Source organism: Oculina patagonica, chromosome 12 (assembly GCF_052425735.1).
Source record: "Oculina patagonica isolate OP01 chromosome 12, crgOcupat, whole genome shotgun sequence".
Classification (NCBI taxonomy): Eukaryota; Metazoa; Cnidaria; class Anthozoa; order Scleractinia; family Oculinidae; genus Oculina; species Oculina patagonica.
In genome coordinates this window covers 5,148,752-5,170,625 of record NC_135769.1, presented here as the reverse complement: position 1 = coordinate 5,170,625, position 21,874 = coordinate 5,148,752, and the positions used below count along the sequence as shown (strand labels likewise).

The following is a 21,874-nucleotide window of genomic DNA, read 5'->3' as shown; positions in this document are numbered from 1 at the left end:
CGATTTTATACAAATATAACAATTTTAGCTTAAATCTTAGTACTCTTATATATTTTAATCTTTTAACTTCCATTGTAGGTACACTGTAAGGCTTTTAGCGACTTTTTAATTTTTATTTTTTACTATAGGACCTCTATTGATAACAGTTTTTATTGTAAAAGCTGATGGAGTCACCCTATTTAAATAAAGGCTTTGACCAACAAATGGCAGGAATGATGAAAGCCTCTAGCCCCCCAAAACAAGAGGACCAATAGAATTACAAGCTTACGAGAGCTACTGCACTTGCGTCCCGTTTCACATGTCAAATAGACAATCAGATTTTCAAACGGTTCGTCTTTGAGGACGAATTGAAGAATATTTTGCTCCCATGGTGGAGGTAGGGGATCCCATATAAAAATGGCGAGGATAGTACTTGCTGTTAGGCGGCAAAACACGCAGCATTTTTACAAGAAGAACAGCCCACAAATCTGCACGCATAAGATAAGATAAGATAAGAAACTTTATTTAAGTGTCAAAACCTTATAGCCTGGAAAATAATACCATACTAATTAGGGGACACTGCTAAAAACTAAAAGCTACACTAATACTAAATATAAATACAATAAAAATATATACAAGTCATATAAAAATGTTATTATAATCTATGATATAGAAAAATGTTTAAATCTTAATTGTTAAAAAAAAATAAATAATAATAATAATAATAATAATGACTTGACTTGAGAGGCACTATGTGCAGCATAGGATGCATCCCTTACAGCCGTTGTCCATTAAGCGAGTTATGTCCCTTTTGCGAATACGGTTTGTAAAAGCCTGCAGTGTCTTGGCTGATCTGTCAGCCGTAGAAAGTTTTCCCCATAGTTTGGGTCCTTCATAACGCAAAGAGTGCTTTCCATAAGTAACAGTGTTGTATCTAGGAGTAGAAAAATCTGATTGTCTCAGGTTATACGTGGAATTATGCTCGTTAAAAATGTTACAGATGCTATTAGGACATAATCTATGTTTAACTTTATACATGAGAATACATATGTTCTGTAAACGCCTGTTCGCTAGCGTTGGCAACTTGGCTCTCTCCAGTAGCTCAGTATAACTAGCATGCTTGTTCTTGTAAACGGCCCTCAAGCCCCTTTCCTGTAGTCGTTCAAGTTTGCGTGCATCGCTAGCTCTACAAAAGTGCGACACTAGGTGACAATAAGTAAGGTATGGTAGTACAGCTGACTTGTATAACTGAAGTTTGGCCTTAGTGGGGATTAAGTTCCTTAGTCGCATTAGTACGCCGATTCTCTGACTTGCCTTTATGCAGGCTGAGCTAACGTGTTCGGAAATAACCAAACAACCACTTTACAACCTAGAAGGGACCCCTTGGTATCAAAACATGATTTTTAACACCTAAACGCTTTCGCGCCTCGCTGGCTATCTACCATTTCATATCCAACGCACGCTCGTGGAATAACTGTTAATTATTAAACTGATTTCGTTTACGGAAACGCAACTAATCACCGAACAGAGCCGAAGTGGAGGTGGCCGTATATATTAGTGATCGACTCGTCGTTTTAACAAACCGTATTTCCTTGAGTAAGTGCCTATTCTCTAATAACCCGCCTTCGAGAAAGCAAGCGCCCACGCCAACTATGATCTAACATTAAATGCTTACCTTTTTTTACGAAAGCACGTCTTTTTATTAAGAGAAAATAAACCTTATCTCTCCATTCATTGGGCAGGAAATTTCTGTACGCCAAAAGCTTTTTATTGGATATCTCGAATTGGTTACGCTACAGGTACATGCAAATGTGTCATTTTTATGCTTGAGTTTCACTTTTACTTCCAGAACAAACAATCAATCAATCTGACACTTTCTTCCGATCAATTTCACTTTTTATTGGATGTCATCGTCTAATTTCGCACCTGTTCCCTACAGCACACGCTTCTTTGAGTTCTAGCACATGTTTTTTCCAGTTCACGTGTTTTTGCTTTGAGCGTGCTCGTGTCACAAAATTGGAAACTGATATACAACCCGAATCCGAAACCTTTCGGCTGCTTGCACATTGTTGCTTTTCTTCTAAAGTATTTAAATTTTCTAAATCGACTTTCTTCGAGTATTTTTTTTTTGTGCTTTCTACGTCTAAAAGAAATTAATGCATTACTCAAAGTTCATAACATCACTATATGCCCGGAGGTATAGTATTATATTTGGTAACGAGTGGAGGCAACCTCAAAATTACCGGTCCAAAGTTCACACTCTTTTAAGGCTCTCCTAGATGAATGGATCTAAACTGGAGAGGAAGGTGCTTTAATGTTCTCAGGGTCACAATGACTTAGCTCTGTAAGTCGAAACATGCGGAATCGCTTGTTGTGTTTTAGTTTGGCTTTATCTTCGTCGAATCCACCACAAAACAAGTTTCTAAATCCACGCCTGTACTGCACCGAGTGAAACGCAAAAATAAACGGGTTTAAGCACGGGTTGATCAGTGCAATGACTATGGTCGAGAAGTGTGCGGGTGTATTGAGCTGAACGAGGTCGAAAGCAAAGCACGCATAATAAACCTGATTTGGTAACCAACACAAGGCTAAAACCAGAGTAGAGTTCGCTGCCATGCGACTAATGCTTAGACGCATGTCTAAGCCAGTTCTGTAGTTCATTACGCGTGAATTGCGCGTCTCGGCCAAAACGCGGATATACAAGTTACAGTTTATTGCGAAGGGAATGATAAATTTGAACAGAAACTGAGCAATCCCCAACAGTTTGTGAATAGGAGAAGTGAAAAACGGAATCTTGACCACCTCACATCTTGCGAAGGCCGAGTTTTTGTCCGGGTTGTATTTCACTTCAAATGGCAACAGGGAGTTCGCACATAACGATGCGACCCATATTACGAAAGCCTCGCAAACAAGACGTTTTGTGTGGAATTTTGCGCGGTATTGGAGAGGCCTCGCCACTGCGTACCAGCGTTCCGTGGCAAGCGCGACGGTAATGTACATCGAGGCGGTCGCGGTGCTGAAAGTTAGAAAATGCGAGGTAATGACACGGCAAAATATCTCACCGCCAAGTCTTGCCTCGGTTGCGAATGGTATCTCTTGGAAGATAAATCCCGGTGTCATTAAGATAGCGATGGAAACAAGCAAGTCTGTAATCGCCAGGTGAAAAATGTTCACGTTGTAGGGGCTCTTCAGCATTCCCTTGTTTTTAAGATTGACAGCGCAAACCACAACACTCCCAATGATGGTGCAGATAACAATTACAGAGAAAGAAGTACGAAGAAACGCCGATTCCTCTTCGTTTGTGTAGGCAATGCCTCCGTCGAAATTAGCGTCTTGACTTGCATTTTTTCTATGTACAGTCATGGTTTGTGAAGAAGGAAACGCTACCAAAGCATAGGTGAAATTTTCAGGATTCGATTTAGCCATGTTCAGTGCACTTTGTGAAATAAACGTGGTTGTGTATACCTTCTAAAGACTATGAATTTGACGTGTTCAAAGCTTTTTAAAGTGAAAAGTTTCAACGGAAACTCACTAAATCTCCGATTTCGTTTTAAAGACAAATTAAGTGTCATTCTTCAACGCGATTGGCCAGACTCAAACTATCAAGTGCACACGAAATTGTCACATTAATTAACGCCAAATGGACCAATCGGAGAAGGTGATAAGGCAACTGAAATAAACACACGTTAAAAAATTGCGATATAATCGTTTAAAAATTTCCTTAAGAAAATGAAAAGATGCTTGTTTTTACTGAAAAGGCCAAAAGTTGCTAAGAATGTTTTTTACCATTGTTAGTCATAAGCCCCTCTGAGCAACGTGCCACTTACTTTTGTGGTTTAAAGTTTTAAATCACCTTTGATCTTTGCTTCCAGAACAAACAATCAGCACTTTGTCACTTTCTTCCGATAAATTTCACTAATTTCAGGATATATTCACCAATATTCCCAGCTGCCTCTTTTTGTCACGCGTTTTTCTCTAGCTAAATAACCTCGCACGTTTTTCTATTGTCCTCTGCTAAAACTGCTAACCGTTTTATTCGAGAAACCAAAATCATTGAAAAAAAGTTACTAGCGAAGGTGTCCAGAAAATTTAACGTGATTCTCTGAGACGCCGAGTATCGAAAATCGGTGTTTAACGATAAGGAAGTCTGTAAAAAGTTATCCGTTTAAAGAGACAAACCAAATCTTAACGCCATTGCTTATTTCAGTCGCGACAGTCTCCTCAAATATCACGATATATTTTCCTGTCCCAATTCCCTATCCTTACAGGGTTGTTCAGTTGTTGTTGCTGTTGTTTTTTTTGTGAAGTTTATCGATAGGAGTTTTGCCATTTTGGGGCAAACGGCGGAGTTTTCAGAATTGCTCGGTACTTTTAGAACACTTATTACTGGCCCTTGCTCGACCCTTATTGTCCCGGGCCGCTGGCAATAAGATGAAACAACCCTTACATTTTATTACTTTGGTCATTTCGCGATATCAGCCAATTTTTCTCAATGACCCACGAAAAAGCAAGCCGGGTAAAACGAAAACTGAGATTTATAGCACAAATCAAACGCGGTACATTTTAAACTTCGTTTTAATTCTGTGTACATATATCCATACCTCACGTACTCAACACAAATCACCATTTTCCAACTTTTTTCAATGTGTGAACGAGCGCAAATTCTACACTTCTAAGCAAATAGTTATTATACACATAGAGCTTGCTTGTCTTTTATTTAAGTGTACGTGCTTCGTCGCCTTTTCTTTGTCAAATATACTATTTTCTTTGTATGCAACTGCGAACGCCCTAAAACCAATCGAATGCTTTGTTAGCTTTGGATAATCAAACCGAACCGGCCACCTCAAGTTATAATGAATATCACGAAGTCAGGGCCGTATCTAGCAAAAGGGAAGATGAGGCACTTGCCTCGTCTAGATTTTAACCCAAATTTATAAACGAAATATGTTTCGATGGGAAAATAATCCCCAGTTGAACAACATTATTTTTTTTCAAGAAATGCCTCATGAAAAATGTTCAATAAAGAGTTTTAGAGCTTCAAGGATTCCAAATTTTCTGGGAGCATGCCGCCAGAACCTCCAAGCAAGATCTTGCCTCTTCTATGCAAAAGGTCTTGTTACGGCCCTAGCTGGAAATGCCCCGTGAAAGTTCAGTTTGCAGACTAAATTTTATTCAGACTGACGATCAAGCTTAATAATTATTCCTAGAAATATTTATACTTGTCGAATTTTGTCTATGATGTAATTAACATCAACGGGTGAATTGCAAATTCACAACAGCTCTCCGCAGCCAACTCGATCTAACTTGCAAATAGAGCACCGCTCCCGACCGGTTTGACACTGTTCGATTGTACTTGTGAGCTCTTTTCCAATACCCCTCTTCGACCTAATCCTGAGAATCCATCAGGAAATCGAGTAATATTAAGGCGGGGGTAAACGTGAAATTGAGTGTAATTCTAAGAGGTTTTTAGACTGTTCGGAGTCGTAGAGATCAGTCGTTGTATTCGGCGAAACTAACACCATCTTGGTTCCTGAACGTGGGTGAAAACTGGGGAGAGTGCAAGATGCCTACCCACGGAGTTTTGCACTCTCCACAGTTTTTGCTCGCGTCCAGTAACCGAGATGGCGGCCCGTCGAACTCAACGATCGATGTCTGACAATTCACGAAAAAGTAGGGGACTGTGAACAGTCTAAGATTTTTTTAGAAGGGATAATAAACACCCCAGGTTGTTAAGGAAACGTATAATTTGTATATCAGCGTTGTAAATATTAAACCGTGTTCATTATAACGTAGATAACGAAATATTTCTGCTGTTATAATCTGTGGACTAGCTACGGACTGAACATAAGAATAATAATAATACTTTATTCAAAACACACAAATGGTATCACACAAGTGGTATCTGAAAAGGCGGACCATGAGGTCATCCCTATTTAGGTCCCCTAAAAAACTATTAAAAAAAACAATTACATAAATAATTAACAATCTAAAAGTTAAAATCTAAAATATCTATAATATCTGGTACTGTGGCATATAATAAATGAATGTTCATCCACTTTTTAAGGTTTGATTTAAAAATATTTACATTAATGTCGTGTAAGAAACAAATAGTTTGGCAAATTGTTCCATTCCCTAATAATTCTAACAAAGAAGGAATACTTGAATGCGTTAACTCTTGCTGATTTCGTTTGGATCTTAAACGGATGGTTAGCTCTAGTGCTTTTACTTCTACAACACTCGAAATAATCGTTAAAGTCAAGAAACAACAACGGTTTCAACCAGCACAGTGATTATGTTTTATTGATCATAGACATTAAGATCATTTTCTGATACACTTTATTCTGTCAGTTATTCGACATGGTGTCTTTGATCCACTTAAGAACAGTTCGCACATCGGCCTGACCATCGTAGTAGCCTTCCTGAGCACAGCTTGGACGCCCCCAGCTGTGAACGCCCTCTAAATACCATGTGCCATCTTTTTCAAGTACCACTGGTCCGCCCGAGTCCCCGCGACAAGTGCCGTGTCCTTTTGTGTTAGTTTTAGTTATGAACATTGTTTCATGTACCTGAAATGATAGAGGTGGTGAAGAAATTAAAGAAGAAGTGGTGACATTAATATCTACAAAGCTTGATTAGGGCTTTCCACAAGTTGCTCGGGGTGGGCGTGGGGGACTCCACATACCCTATATGGGCTCCGTCTTGGATCTTCGACAATAACCTCCAGTTCCTTCAAATGCTCTGACATCTGACCGTTGTGAGAAGTATATCCCCACCCAGTCTCCCAACACACGGTTCCAACCGGAAGCTTTTCACTGGATTCGGGTAAGCAGACGGGTCGAACGTGGTCGTTCATAATGGCAGGCTTCGACAGTTTCATCAAAGCGAAGTCGTAGGCTAGTCCAGTTTTTCTTCTATTGTACGAAGAGTGTACGATGGATTTGCTGATACCAAAAGTCTGTTCCGTTCCACTGTTGGTTTTAACATCGAGTTCACCAAGTCTGTATGAAAAAATAATAAAAAGTAGTTTTGGTTTCTGTTTGTATTACGTTGAAAACTAATAGATGGCCAAATAACGGAGTGGGTGTTATACACATGAAGGCACATTTGCAGGGACAAATCGAGCCCAAAATATCTCGAAATTGTCAACCGAATTAACCGAGTGGTTAATTAAGGAAAAAGATGCAGTATCCCTTCTGTAGGTATGAGAAAAAAGTTCTATTTTCCATAGAAGATATATGCAAGAAATCCTTTTTTTTGTCAAAAATTCCGGGCCCTGGACAGAATCTTAGAGAAAACCCGCTTACAAAATGAGAGACTCAGACTTTTCATGCAAGTCAAAAGACGCGAAACACAGTTTTAAAATCAAATTAAAAAAGTCATCCTACTCAGGCATCTGAAGAGTAATACGAACATCAAACCAAACGGTAGGCAAGGGCTCTTTACTCGCGTCTTAGATTGTTGCTGTAAAAAATTTAAAGGCGGGGGCAGCTAAGTGAAAACTATTACTATTACAAATCTGCTTCAGTAAAAAACAAGCATCTACAGAGTTATACGAACATCAACACAAGATCGGTAAACAAAGGGTTCTTTACTCACGTTAAACCGATATTTTCAGCACGTTGACCCTCCACACAATGAGCAGCGGTGATTACCCATTTTGAAGCTAAAAGAGAACCGCTGCAGTAGTGACGATCAGTGTTTCCTCTCACATGCATTTGCACATGCCATGGCCATTCGCCAGGGGAAGCGTGTTGCCCACCCACGATTCTTTTGACCAACTTCACCTGACCACACTCTGCCAAGAAAGAACAACCAATTAGTCAACTAGTAACAAAACAACAAATCAACCTATTATAATTTTTTTTCTTTGAAGCCCTTTATTAACAGTGCTGCTTGAAGCGCAGCTCAGCCGTGGAAATAGTAGGCAGTGGTAGTGGTATTGTTAATGGCACTGGCCCTAGCACTTGCGCTGGTAGCGTTAGCAGCAACGGCGCTAACAGGGGAAGCTGGGGAAGATGCAGAGGCAGTGCCAGTGCAAGTGGTAGTGGAATTGGTAGTGACAGACAATGGCAGTGGTAGTGGTAGTAACAGTGGCAGTGGTTTTCGTATAAGCATTCGTATTGGCAGTGGCAGCAGCAGTAGCAGTGGCAAAAGCAGCGGCAGCGTCAGTGGTAGTGGCAGCGGCAGTGGCAGTGGCAGTGGCAGTGGCAGTGGCAGTGGCAGTGGCAGTGGCAGTGGCAGTGGCAGTGGCAGTGGCAGTGGCAGTGGTAGTGGCAGTGGCAGTGGCAGTGGCAGTGACAGTTGTAGTGGCAGTGGCAGTGGCAGTGGCAGTGGTAGTGGTAGTGGTAGTGGCAGTGGCAGTGGTAGTGGCAGTGGTAGTGGTAGTGTCATCGGAAGTAGCAGTGGCAGTGATAGTGGCAGTGGCAGTGGCAGTTTCAGCAGGGGTAGTGGTAGTGATAGTGGCAGTGGCAGTGGCAGTGGCAGTGGCAGTGCCAGCAGGGGTAGTGGTAGTGGTAGTGGCAGTGGTGGTGGCAGTGGTAGTGGCATTGAAATTAGCATTGGCAGTGACAGTGGCAGTGCCAGCAGGGGTAGTGGCAGTGGCAGTGGCAGTGACAGTGACAGTGCCAGCAGGGGTAGTGGTAAAGGTGTGGCAGTGGCAGTGTCAGTGGTAGTGGCATTGAAATTAGCATTGGCAGTGACAGTGACAGTGCCAGCAGTGGCAGTGGTATTGGCAGTGACAGTGACAGTGCCAGCAGGGGTAGTGGTATTGGCAGTGACAGTGCCAGCAGGGATAGTGGTATTGGCAGGGACAGTGACAGTGCCAGCAGTGGCAGTGGTATTGGCAGTGACAGTGACAGTGCCAGCAGGGGTAGTGGTAGTGGCAGTAACAGTGCCAGCAGGGGTAGTGGCAATGGCAGTGTCAGTGGTAGTGGCATTGAAATTAGCATTGGCAGTGACAGTGACAGTGCCAGCAGGGGTAGTGGTATTGGCAGTGACAGTGCAGAGGGGTAGTGGTATTGGCAGTGAAGTGGGTGACAGTGGCGTGCGCAGTGGCAGTGGTATTGGCAGTGACAGTGACAGTGCGCAGGGGTAGTGGTATTGGCGTGACAGTGCGCAGGGGTAGTGATATTGGCAGTGACAGTGGCAGTGGTATTGCCAGTGACAGTGACAGTGCCAGCAGGGGTAGTGGTATTGGTAGTGGCAGTGACAGTGTCAGCAGGGGTAGTGGTACTGGTAGTGGCAGTGGCAGTGTCAGTGGTAGTGGCATTGAAATTAGCATTGGCAGTGATAGTGGCAGTGCCAGCAGTGGCAGTGGTAGTGGCGGTGGTAGTGTCAGTGGTAGTAGCAGTGGCAGTGACAGTAGTGGTAGCGTCAGTGGTAGTGGCATTGGCATTGGCGTTTAAACTCTTTTTTAAAAGTTTTCGACTCCGAAAATCTATAACGAAATAAACTAAGAGATAACTTTCCCCCTTAAAAAAAGATGATACAAACCTCCTTCTGGTTCCACTGGTTTCTTATAGAAACACCAAGGAACACCTCCAATACTTGAGTCAAAGCAACATCCTTTGCTTTCACATTCTTGTGCGGTAATCCCTCCAAATCCACAATTCCGTCGATAATCACCCGCTACAGAACACTCTTCTGTGAACAGAACCACAATAAAATGGAGGCTAGAGAGTCTTACGTTAAGACTAAAGAAAACGTTTTGGCTTAATTGAGGCAGTAATGGAATTCAATCTTAGGCCCGGTTCAAACGTCGCGCTATCGTCTTGTCGTGTCAAGTTAAGTTCGACATTTAGCGCGACTGTAGCTCGAGGTTTGAAACCAACATCGCGCCAGAGTCGGGTACAGTCGCGACAGTGGCAGGGGCAGTGGTTCTGGCAGGGGCAGGGGCACTTTCACTTCCTAAAGGTGTCATGAAACTTTAGATTCTTTGAGCGGTAAATAATAACGTTACCAATGAATGATATATGTTGTTGCATTAAACTTACATAGTGTTTGATCTCAGCCTCAGCTCAGAAAACACAGTCAAAAGCAAGTACATTATACAATTTGGACATCCTCACAATATTTGAAAAGAATCTATTTTTACCAGAAAACGGCGAAGATCTGCCGACACGCGAAAGGGCTGTGCAACATAAAACGCATTGTCCTAACTTTCAAGATATACGAGGAAAAGACAAACCTTTCAGTTTCCCAAAAAAGCACCACGGGACGCCTCGTATGCTTGAGTCAAAGCAACATCCTTTGCTTTTACACTGTTCTGCGGTTATTCCTCCAAAACCACAGTCTCGTCGGTCGTTACCCGCAACAGAGCATCCGCCTGTTAGTATTGGTAATCTCGTGATTTCAAGTGCAGTTTGGGATAAATAAGCCAGTAAATTTTTCAAAGGCTAAGAAAATGTGTGGTCTTTGAAAAAATTATGCGTGCTTATTTATCCCAAATTGCAGAAGAAAAATCATGTGATTTCTTATTAATAATATTCACGAAAAATTGCGAGAAAGCAACATGCGCGAATCTCGTAAAAAATAATTTATTCAGACTTTTCAGACATCGTCACGCGTTCACTCAAAAACCAGGCCAAAAAACAGGTTTGGCAATGTTTTTAAAGGTCTTGATAGTTGCAGGCAAGTAAAAGTTTTGAAGCCGAAAAATCCGGGTGAACAGTTCAACGAATTGTGTACATAAAAGATTCTGGGATTTCTCGCTTTTCTTCTTTTTCTGATAGCTAGGCTGTTTCGCTTTCCCTTCCAAGCCCTATCGGACGAAACAACTCTCCGTCCCGTACAGTTAAAAGCCCAGCATATGCTCTGCTCTCTAGGTGTTTATCAAGCGATGTAACCATCCATCTGGTTCTTAATCTTCGTCAATGGGTTGTTGTTTTTTTTTCTCGGCGTAAAATTGCTCGAGCAAAGTGTAAAGCTCAGTCAGCTCGTAGTTTCAATTTTGCCAGCAATTCCCATCTTGCGACACAACTTATTCCAAGCAGATAACCAAAAGGCAGTGTTTTCAATGTTATTGTTTTTAAAGCTTTTTTCAGGTCTTCTACAGTTTTTTCGGTCGCAAAAGAAAACCTGCTCAAAACGCCAGCCATTATATCTTTCAAGCTCTCAGTTATACATTCGCAAGATTAAAGCTTAGGACGCTCATGGGATAACCTTCTAAGACCTTCTAACTGACATAACCTTTTTCTTAGCATTTCACCACTGTGGGATTATGGGTTACTCATGACACTCAGACAGAAATTTAAAATAAGGGGATGGCGGTTGGTCACCGAATTCGTTGCGGGAATAGGATGTCCAAAAGACCACCATACCCCTGCAGAAAATGCGGGCTTTGTTTTTCGTTCAAAACTATTGCAAATTAATCTGTGAAATGCAATTTTCTCTGCCAAATTAGTGTTTATGTGAAAGCCTACTAAACCTGAAATAGGTTCAACTGGCAATATTTCTTAAACGTGAATTTAGTCATTCAGCGATCGAATTTACACTCGCCTACCAGCCTCAGAAAGGCAGGATTCGATGCATCGTGGACGAAAAAAATTGAAATGGTTTTGGTTTCCCACATTGATTTTTTGTTTGCGTTTTTACAGTTTGTTGATATTAAAAATCGAAAGTTATCAATTCAACAAAAATGTGGGAGTCACTTTTAAATGAGAGAATGGCAACACGGCAGTGGTACACTGATATTAAGTTCTTAAGATATAACGTCGGTTTTTCTATTTGAATTAGTTAGAATAAGTAAGAAAATATTCAGTTTTACCATCGGCTTGCACATGAACCAGATATTGGCAGAGAAACAGCGAGGTACAAAGTATTTCGCCAAGGGATGATTTGAATAGCTTCATCTTCGCACTTGAGCTTCCGTTGCAAATAGACAAATTTAAGCACCCACCTTTTGGCTTATATTAGCTAGCCACAGGTGTAATTAAGTCTTTGAAAAGAACGATTCATTAACGATACGACCATCAAAGAAGATGAAAGATCATTGAAATACTATGAAAGATGTAAAAAAGTACGATAATTGTATTATTTCAAAGCTTTTTGGTTCTTGGACAGCAGAGCGCAAGAGAGAACACTGCAAAACAATTACTACGATTATAACATTATTTCAAAGGTTGTTGGTCGTTAGGCAGTTGGGGTTAATGAAGAACAATTGTAAACCGTTACTAACATTTCAGAAGCAAACACCATCTGTACGATAATTGCATTCTTTCGAAGGTTCTTGGTTGTTGGACAGTTGATTATGAGGGAGAACGACTGAAAAACAATTACAAATATTTCAAGGTCCAAAAACGTTTATAATGGCCTAAAAGACAGTTTTTTTGGTTGTAATACATTTTGCAGTTTATTTTTTTTATCTCAGTTAATTTCTTATTTTAACTAGTTAACTATAGTTGATTTTTATGCTAGGTTAATAATAGGGTTAGGGTATGGGTTAGAGTCATATGCTTTATTTTTAAAATAGTGGTTCAACCAACGTTTTCTACGTGGCAAAGTGGACGAGAGACATCGAGGGAGGGGAGGTGTTTTACTTTTCTACTTTATTATCCTAATATAAAAAAAAATGTTTGAAAAAAAAAACCCCTAACCGGTTAAAAAAATAAAATAATAACTGAGGTAAAAAAAAAATTAACTGCAATATGCAAGCAGTTTAGCGTGAGTGAAAACACTGGTAAACAATTTCAGGTACTGCAGAACCCAAAACCTCTTTACAGGAAAACTGTGTTGTGTCGAGGGATGCTGGCTGTTAGTTTGTTCAGTTTGCCAGATAACACTGTGCAAGCCATTATTCACAATTCACTGAGAACTAAAGAACATCTAAATGGATTATAATCGCATTGTTCCAAGAGTTGCTGAGTGTTAAGGTCTCTGGGGACAACTAGGTTTTTCAAGAAAGTGGACTGATTAACTTTCAGCCCTCTTGAAACAACGCAATTATCACATAGGGTTGTATATTTTGGTTCTGAATGTGTGTAATTGATTGCCATTGTTCTCCCTTACTCTCAATTAAGTGTACTAGCACCAAAGCACCTTTGATTGACACAATGCAATTAATACTATCGTACAGGTGTTTTTTGCTTATGAATGTTCACAATTAATTTACCAGTTCTCCCTCGCACATTCAACTGATAGTTTGTGCTTTAGAAATGTTCAGTAATTGTTTACAAGTCTTCCTTCAAACATTCATCCAAGTAAAAGCCAAAACCCCTTGAAAAAGTGCAATTATTTTATTGCTGGCTTTTGGTTCTGCAATGTTTGTTATTGCGTGTCGTCAGTCTTTTCTTTTACACCCAATTAAGTACCATCTATAGCATTAATTCCGTATTCTTTCGAGAAGAATGCAATTATCGTCTAGTCCCAGGGTAATTGTTTATCAGTCTCCTCTTTCACACCGGACTTATTAACACTCAGAAACTTGTGGCACAAAGCAATTATGCTATGACTGTATAGATGCTCTTTTTTCTGAATTGCTAGTAGCAAGTGGTTCACGCAATTTTCTTCTGCAAAATGAACCTGACTAAAAGCCAGCATTCAGTGATATTACATAGACGCAATTATTGCATAGACGTTTTTGGTTTTGTCAGAAATGTTTGTAATTGTTTACAAGTGTTCTCAAGAATCTCTAAACCGGTAAACCGGTTTACGCATTATTTTTCTGCAAGCTGAACGTATCGTAAAGAGTAGGGCGTGGAGTTTCCCGGTGTTGTGGTCTAGTCTTTGCCCATCGTGCTGTGTATGGTTGGAATGCTCCGAGATATTAGCTGTACAAGGTACGTACTCTGAAATCCGAGGGTAAAAAAACATGATGATGACGATGATGACTAAAGCCAGCATCCCTTGAAACAACGCAATTATCACATGGAGGTTTTATTGTTCTGCCTGTAATGTTTGTAATTGTTATACAGTAAAAACCCGCGAGTAAGACCCTATTGTTTTTCAGGTTAGCCTATACAAGTTCTTACATAAAGGGTTATTAACACAAATTTAGGCTAGTTAGGTTCTTAATAGGTTCTAAATTTCTGAAGAAAAAATTTCAATGTTTTTATAGATATTTTAGTGGTAGTCGGCCTTTTTCTTGTATAAAATTTGCATACCACACAGTGTTTATGTAAAAATGAAGCTTTAATCATTCAGAACATGGAATTACATTGCATCTGGGATAATAAGGCTTCTAGGTTTCACATTTTCCCAAAAGTTTTTAAGTAAAGTAAAATCTACCAAATAAAAGATGACATTCATAGTCTTTCATCATTTCTGTATGTCTCTGTAAAATGTGAGCTTAATGGCACCCATTACAGCCGAGAAATAGCCGTTTTAAAAGATGCGGGTCAAGAAAAATTTCGCTTCGTGAATTTATTCCTGCCGTAGGAGTCCCCCGCGACCTTAATCAGTTCAGCGTGAGTGAGAAGATTGCTAGTAATGGTTTACACAGTGTTCTCCGGCAAACTGAACTGATTGCTAACAGAGCCCAATTTAAATATTTTAAAAAAATTTTTTCTTTAAAATAAAAAAAAAAAAAAAAAAAAAAAAAAAAAAAAAAAAAAAAAAAAAAAAAAAAAAATTAAAATATCTCAGTCCCCTGCTAACATCCCTTGAAATAACGCAATTATCACATGGAGGTTTTTGGCTCTGCCAGAAATGTTTGTAATTGTTGACCAGTGTTCTCAAGAATCTTTAAAGTTTTTTTCAAGTCTTCGCGCGCTCACACATTAAACAGGGAAAATTAACAGAAATCCTTGAAATAGTGTAGCATTTTTCGTATAAGTGGTTTTTGGTCCTGAAATGTTTGTCACGGCATAAAAATAGTTTACCAGCCTTCTTTCTCACTTTCAGCTTAGTACCAAGTATGGCATCTCTTTTTCATTGTTTAAAGAATGTAATTATCGTCCAGAGCCTGGGTAATTGTCAACCAGTTTTTTCTCACACACTCAACTGATTAACACTCCGCAACCCTTTGGACAATGCAATTAGTATTGGTAATCAAATGGTGACGAGTGAAATTAGGAAAGGCTCGGGAAATTATTAGAATTCTGACAAAATGCAAGTGAAATTATTTCCTAATTTCACGAGTATACCACTTGATTACATTTTAATATCATAGGTGACAAATTACGCTTGCAATCGTAGGTCTCCGAGCTTTGAAAAGCTGAAAGCATACATTTTTCTCAATTTCGCAAGTTTCTTTTAGTCTTTGAAGAAAACCTTTCAGAGATTCCTTTTTGCTGTTGACAAAAAGTTTTATAGATGAATCAACTGTCAATTGTTTCTCACATTATGACCGTAGTTCGTCTTGAATGAACTGAAAACGGTGCCCGTGTAAAAGGCTCAAAAATCCGCTCGATTCCATTTATTGTAATTGGCTTAAGTCTACAAGTCGTTTTGACCTTTTGAGATATAAAATATCATCTAAAGTTTTATTACATGGCCAAGGCTAGGTGGCTAAGATGAAATTCAAGCGAAAATGAACAAAGTTTAAGCTTTAAAACATCTTTTATTACGGACGCCATCTTGCTGCTAACTACGTTGCCATGGCAATTTTATAATTTCACATGTGAAATTATAAATTAACGTTAAAATTTCGCGTCAAAATTAAGGAGTAATTTGTCACCTATGATATTATGGTATGTATTGATGTTCTTAAGTTCTGAAATTTTGATGGCTTACGCAGTGTTTTCAACAAAGTGGACTGATTAATTTTCAGGCGACCTTGAAACAACGCAGTTATCACATAGGGCCAGCGTATATTTTGGTTCTGAATGCGTGTAATTGATTGCCATTGTTCTCCCTAACTCTCAATTACGTGTACTAGCACCAAAAACCTTTAAAAATTCACTCGTACAGTCGTATCGTACAGGTGTTTTTTGCTTCTGAATGTTCAGAATTAATTTACAAGTCCTCCCTCGCACATTTATCTGATAGTTTGTGCTTCAGAAATGTTCAGTAATTGTTCTCCAGTCTTCCTTCAAACATTCAACAAAGTTAAAGCCCAAACCCCTTCAAATAGTGCAATTATATTGTAAATAAAACTGCTGGAGCGATCTGTAGTCATGGCTTCTAAAATGTTCGTTATTGCGTGTCGTCAGTCTTTTCTTTTACACCCAACTAAGTACCATCTATAGCATCTATTTGCATTCTTTCAAGAAGAATGCGATTATCGTCTAGTCCTTGGGTAATTGTTTATCAGTCTTCTCCCTCACGCTCAATTGCCTGTATGGCAGCCAAACTGAAATAATGGAATTGTACAGTTTTTGCATCGTTTTTACGTTTTTAAGGATCTTTTATCTTCTTTAATGGTCGTATCGTTAATGAATGGTTCTTTTAAAAGACTTATCATAATTAATTGCAGCTGTGGGTTGCTAATATAAACCAAACGTTGGTTGTTCGAACTTGTCTGTTTGCAGTTGAAGCTCAAGTGCGAAGATGATGCTATTCAAATCACCTCTTGGGGCAGTACTCTGTTCCTCGCTGTTTCTCTGCCAATATCTGGTTCATGTGCAAGCCGATGGTAAGTGGTAGATTGTAAAAGTAAATATTTTCTTATGAATCCGAATAGAAAAAGATGATAGAAAAAGATGAACTGGCAATTTCAAAAAAAATGTCCAATTTTTCTGTCCACCCGGCATGGAATCCTGTCATCCTGAGGCTGTTAGACGAAAGCAAATGTGATCGCTAAGAAAACCAGGGACTGTGCGCTCTGAAAAGACTTAGTATCTTAAGGAACGCTGCCAGAAAAACAATTTGTTTAATAGATTTTCGCATAAACATTATTTGGCAGAGAAAATTGCATCTTACGGATTAATTTGCAATATTTTTGGAGAGACACTGCAACCATATTCAGTAACGAAGCCCGATCGTTCCGATTTAAGGCAGTCTTTTGGTCATCTTAATTCCGCAACAAATTCTGACTCCCCCAACTATCTCACTCCAATTTTTTTCTACACTTTCTGTCTCACAGTGGTGAAATGTATAGAAAAAAATCTTTGTTAGGAGATTTTTTTGCGTGAACGTCCTAAGCTTTGAGCTTGCGAATATATAACTGAGAACTTGAAAGATGTTAGTAAAATGGAGGAAACCGAGTGTGAAAGAGTATACAAGCAAAGGATTTTAATTTGATTGAAACATTCTTGGTGTCCTCTTTTTTTTTGGGAAACCAAAAGGTTTGTCTCAAATCGTATATCTTCAAGATTAGGACAATGGCTCTGATCACAGCCCTTGTTTAAGGTCCGCAATTTTCTGTAATTGTTGTGATTTAAAATTTTATTATAGAATGTTTCCGTACTCACTCTTCAAACTGTTCCTTAGCTAACGATTGAACTTGTTGTCTTACAAGGGAACAGGTCTTTCTTTCACAAGGGAAAACTCATCGTCTAAAATATTATAAAAAAAGGAAAAAAATGAAATTTGTCAGCTACCACAGGCTTTTCGGGTTTGGCCTTCGCGGAAATCCGCTGTTAACGTTGGATCGAGGGTGTTGGCGACTTGCAGAACGTGAGGGCTCGTTGTCTGATTATTTGTCTACATTACAACTGATTTCAGCTACCAACTGACACGGCCCACGCACAGGGGGGAGGGCTGGAGGGTGCTTCAACTCCCAACACCCCATCCCCGCCCCATTTTTTTTTTTATAGTAAAACGATTAAAATTAGTACTAAGGAATAAACAAAGAAAGACACAAAAAAGTAAAACATACAAACAAAACATCACTGAAAACGTTTTGTTCCTGATTGTCTTTCCATTAGCTGATGACATAAGCCAGTGCGACAAAGCTGATTGGGGGGCGAGCCTTGACAGGACTGGGTGGTCTGTGTGCCCACAAAAGAACACTTACCTCAAGGGACTGTGGAGACATGAGCGAAAATGGGGAGATGAAAGAGTTGGACGTATCGAGTATGGAAGGTGCTGCCCAGCCTTGGAAGAAGATTTTGCTAACCAGCCTGCAGTTTGTAGTAATGCAAACTGGCGGAGTACGCTAGACGGGTGAGCAGTTAAAATAATAATAAACCTTCTAATCCCCCTCGCGTGTGGGGAAGGAACTCCAGTAAATCCAGGTTAGGCGTCACCGGTGCCTCAAACAATCGTTAATCTTGACTCTATATCAGAATAGAGAATCGAGACCCAAACCCTTAACACTAAATTATACTCTTTGTTAAGAGAGGCTGCTCACCGTCTAGGATAAGGCACATTAAAGGACCTACGTCACGCTCAACGCATTTTGGAAAAATTGGTAATTCGTCTAAATCTTCATCACCTCCTTGCATTTGTATATTTTCGCGTTTTTAATACTCCTTTTTTGTTTTTATATTAAAAAAACTACTATTTTGTTGTTTCCTGTAAATTTAATAGATGACGTAAGTTGTATTTTTCAATTTTTGAGTTTCTGAGGGAAGAACCTGATTGATCCTTTGTACTGATCACTTACGTGTAATTTTTCAATTATTTTTTGTTCTTTATAGGAATAATGTCTGGGCTTTATGTCCTGGCGGTTATTTCTTGAACGGCGTCTATAAATCAAATGGACAAAAGCTGTATAACATTGAAGAAGGACAGTGTTGCCGACCACAAAATCAAGAGGAAGATGATTATGACGACTGTTACGACGAAGATGTTTCCACCTCATTCGACAATGCGGGTTGGAGTGAATGTCAACGGGCGGGATATTACATGACCGGCATCTACAAAAGCAGCTGTGATGAAATTTACTGCATTGAAAAATTTAAATGCTGCAGGATGAAAAAATTACCAGTAATAAACCAGTGAGCAAGAACTTTATATATATTTTTTTAATTTTTCCCCATGGCTCCACTTTCAGCCTCTTTTTTTCTGTGCAGATTTTTTTTTCGGAAGTTGCCCCCTCTCACCCCCCCCCCCCCCAAAAAAAAAAAATAAATAAATAAATATTACTAATACCAATCCGTCCCTAATCTTGTCCAAGGATTCATCATGAATTGAAATATTAATCACAATATCAGTTCAGACACTGCTGCCCTACTTATACAAAGGTTTTAAACACGCAGAACTGGAGTGGCTACGTGATCACGCGCGGTTTTAAGCTCTTTGAGCTTCTTGTTGTAAAAGGTTTGGTGGTTTGTTAACTGATTGCCTGATTGCTTGTTCATTTTGACAGCACCATACAAGGGACCGTGTGGCCAGGTGAAGTTGGCCAAAAGAATCCTTGGAGGGCAACACGCTTCCCCTGGCGAATGGCCTTGGCACGTGCAACTGAATTGGAGAGGATATGCTGAAGCTCAATACTGCAGCGGTTCTCTTTTAACTCCAGAATGGATAATTACCGCTGCTCATTGTGTAGAGGATCAAGGAATTGCTGAGATTATCGGTATAGTGTGAGTAAAGAATTCTTTAGCTACCGTTTGTTTTTATGTTCGTATAACTCTGAAGATTTGTGTAAGGTGATTTTTACTGAAACAGATAATTAAAATGAACATGCTTTTGCCATCGTGTTTTTATAACTTTTGAAAGATACCTCCCGGAATGTTTAAAAATGCCTTTTTTCTCTAATTCTCGCGAACGTTATTGAGCAAACTGTGAACATACTTATTTAATACAACTTCATTTCGACCACTGTACTTTCTGGGATAATTGCGTTAAAACTTTGTCAGACAGGCTACAAAAACTTCGGCAGAACCGCGTGGCGCTCGCCTTTTTTGGGCTTTGATGCTGATGCCAAGTGCCTATTACAACAAAAGAAGTGTCAAATAAATAAATAACTAACTGCAGACAGTACTGTTTCGGCCTTATGGGCCTCATCAGTGCAGTGCTGATTCTATTAAGCTGTATAGCTACCCCAAATGATCCCACACTTGTGGTATCATCTAAGCCATACCAGAGTGCTCAAACTAGAAAAACGTTTGAGCATGCACAATGCTAGCGGCAATGACTCATCCTAGTAGAGTGCTCAATTTGGACATGAAAGCAAAGCTTTGTAATGCCAAAGAGCTATATAGCTAAATATTCTGAAGAGCTATATAGCTAAATATTCTGAACAGTGAACAGGGTCTAGGGCACGGGGATTGGGGTTTACTCAAAAATATTTTGTCAGAGGAGACTCCATCCAGAGGTCCGAACCCTTCCCCTTTCATGACAGCATTTCGGACAGAAAAAGTATCCCTTTTGTATACCTTGCATTAGGCATGAATAGATTGTGCTAGTAAATTCAGGAAAATTTGCTTCACAATTTACCCAAAAGTTGCTCTAAAGTTGCTCAAATATTAAAAAGTTGCCACCAAAAATTTAGAAAAGTTGCTCGCTCTAGAGTCGTTTTGTTTTAGATAAATACTCACAACGTGTTTGTTTGTTTGTTGTCATTTAAACATTTTCATTAAATATTCTTACAATCATTAAGAGAGGCCAAAAAGCCATTGTTACATGAGAAATATAAATACTTCGTTGTAATCAATATATGCTTTAAACTCAACTTAACTCTTAACTTCAATGATAGATAAAAACAAAACAAAAAAATAAAAAATAAAAATAAAAAATAGATAAAAAAGATAAAAATCCTTCAAAATGAAACGACCTTTTATGGTTTGGATCGGTTTTATATCTATTTGTTGCTCAAAAGTTGCCAAGGAAGGCAAAAGTTGCCCTAGGTTGCTGGTACTTTAAAAAGTTGCTCAAAACGCTAAAAGTTGCTCAAAAGTTGCCCATCTATTTATGCCTACCTTGCATGGAAAATGGTACTCCTTCGCATACCCACGGAATGGATACTGCATCCTTTTTCTTCATCGACCCTTAAAATACTTGAATGAATCGACAATGCAGATAGTTTCTCGAGACATTTGGGGCCTTTACTTTTCGTCCCTGAAAATGTTCCTTCGTGTGTATATACAGTAAAAACCCGCGTGTAAGAACCAATTTTTTTAGAGTTTGGCAAAACAGGTTCTTGTATTATGGAGTACTTATTGACAGTTTAGGCTAAGTAGGTTCTTAATCAGGTTCTTAATTTCTACAGAGTAGACATTGTTGTTGATTATCAGAAAATAGTATAAAATCTGGTCTGTTCTTCATTATAAATATTTATTAATGTACCCATGTTACAAAAGTCCAACAACATACTGTATATACCCCAGTAACATCACCTTAATCTGGTTTTTGGTAAAAAATATATATAAATTAAATAGTTTAAACCCTAATATAAGAACCTGTAGGAATTTGTTTGGCTAAACAGGTTCTTATATTTTGGGGTATTATAAAAGCAAATTTCTGCCAGAAGGTTCTTAAATGCCTAGGTTCTTACACGCGGGTTTTTACTGTATAACACCCACTTCGTTTATTTTTAGATCAACTATTTAGATCAAAACTGCTTTTTATTCATTTTTTCATACAGACTTGGTGATCTCGATATTAAAACCAACAGTGGAACGGAGCAGATATTTCGTGCCAGCAAATTCATCAAACACCCTTTGTACAATACGGAAAAAACTGGACTAGCTTACGACTTTGCTTTGTTAAAACTGCCAGAGCCTGCTATTATGAACGACCACGTGCAACCCGTCTGCTTACCCGAATCCAGTGAAAAGCTTCCGGTTGGAACCGTGTGTTGGGAGACTGGGTGGGGTCTTACTACCCACGATGGTAAGATGTCAGAACATTTGAAGGAACTGGAGGTTATCGTCGAGGATCCAAAACTGAGCCCACATACGGTATGTATAGAGTCCCCTAGCTCCCCTCCCCCTACAAAAAATGGCAAGACCGTTCTGAAACATTACTATCCTTGTTTTTCGGTTGACTAGGATGTAGTCGATCGTTCTTAGTTTATATTAGAGTGATAAATGATCGTCGCAGTGAATTTCCAATTGAAGCAATTGGAATAAAGAAGCCTGAAAAAAAAAAATTCAGGGCTTCAACGGGATTCGAACCCGTGACCTCCGCG

General features: G+C 39.4%; 3 protein-coding genes across 4 annotated transcripts in view; all 3 read right to left on the bottom strand.

Moving 5' to 3' along the window:
• LOC144631718 (uncharacterized) overlaps positions 1-21,874 on the bottom strand; it is a 140,779-nt gene that overhangs the window by 90,023 nt on the left and 28,882 nt on the right. The window lies entirely within an intron of this gene.
• LOC144633159 (galanin receptor 2a-like) lies at positions 1,799-3,445 on the bottom strand. The gene has a single exon (XM_078491961.1). The coding sequence runs from the start codon at positions 3,403-3,405 to the stop codon at positions 2,269-2,271; it is 1,137 nt and encodes a 378-aa protein (XP_078348087.1). The 5' UTR covers positions 3,406-3,445; the 3' UTR covers positions 1,799-2,268.
• LOC144633083 (CUB and peptidase domain-containing protein 2-like) lies at positions 6,323-6,758 on the bottom strand. Its single transcript, XM_078491862.1, has 2 exons — positions 6,662-6,758; positions 6,323-6,545 (listed from the first exon to the last, which is right to left on the bottom strand). Exons 1-2 carry the CDS (start codon positions 6,722-6,724, stop codon positions 6,324-6,326), a joined length of 285 nt encoding a protein of 94 aa, XP_078347988.1. The 5' UTR covers positions 6,725-6,758; the 3' UTR covers position 6,323.

Coding starts and splice junctions, on each gene's coding strand:
- LOC144633159 (XM_078491961.1), bottom strand. CDS start 3,405: ATGGCTAAATCGAATCCTGAAAATTTCACCTATGCTTTGGTAGCGTTT.
- LOC144633083 (XM_078491862.1), bottom strand. CDS start 6,724: ATGTCAGAGCATTTGAAGGAACTGGAGGTTATTGTCGAAGATCCAAGA. Junction 6,546..6,661: donor CAAGACGGAGCCCATATAGG/GTATGTGGAGTC, acceptor CTATCATTTCAG/GTACATGAAACAATGTTCAT.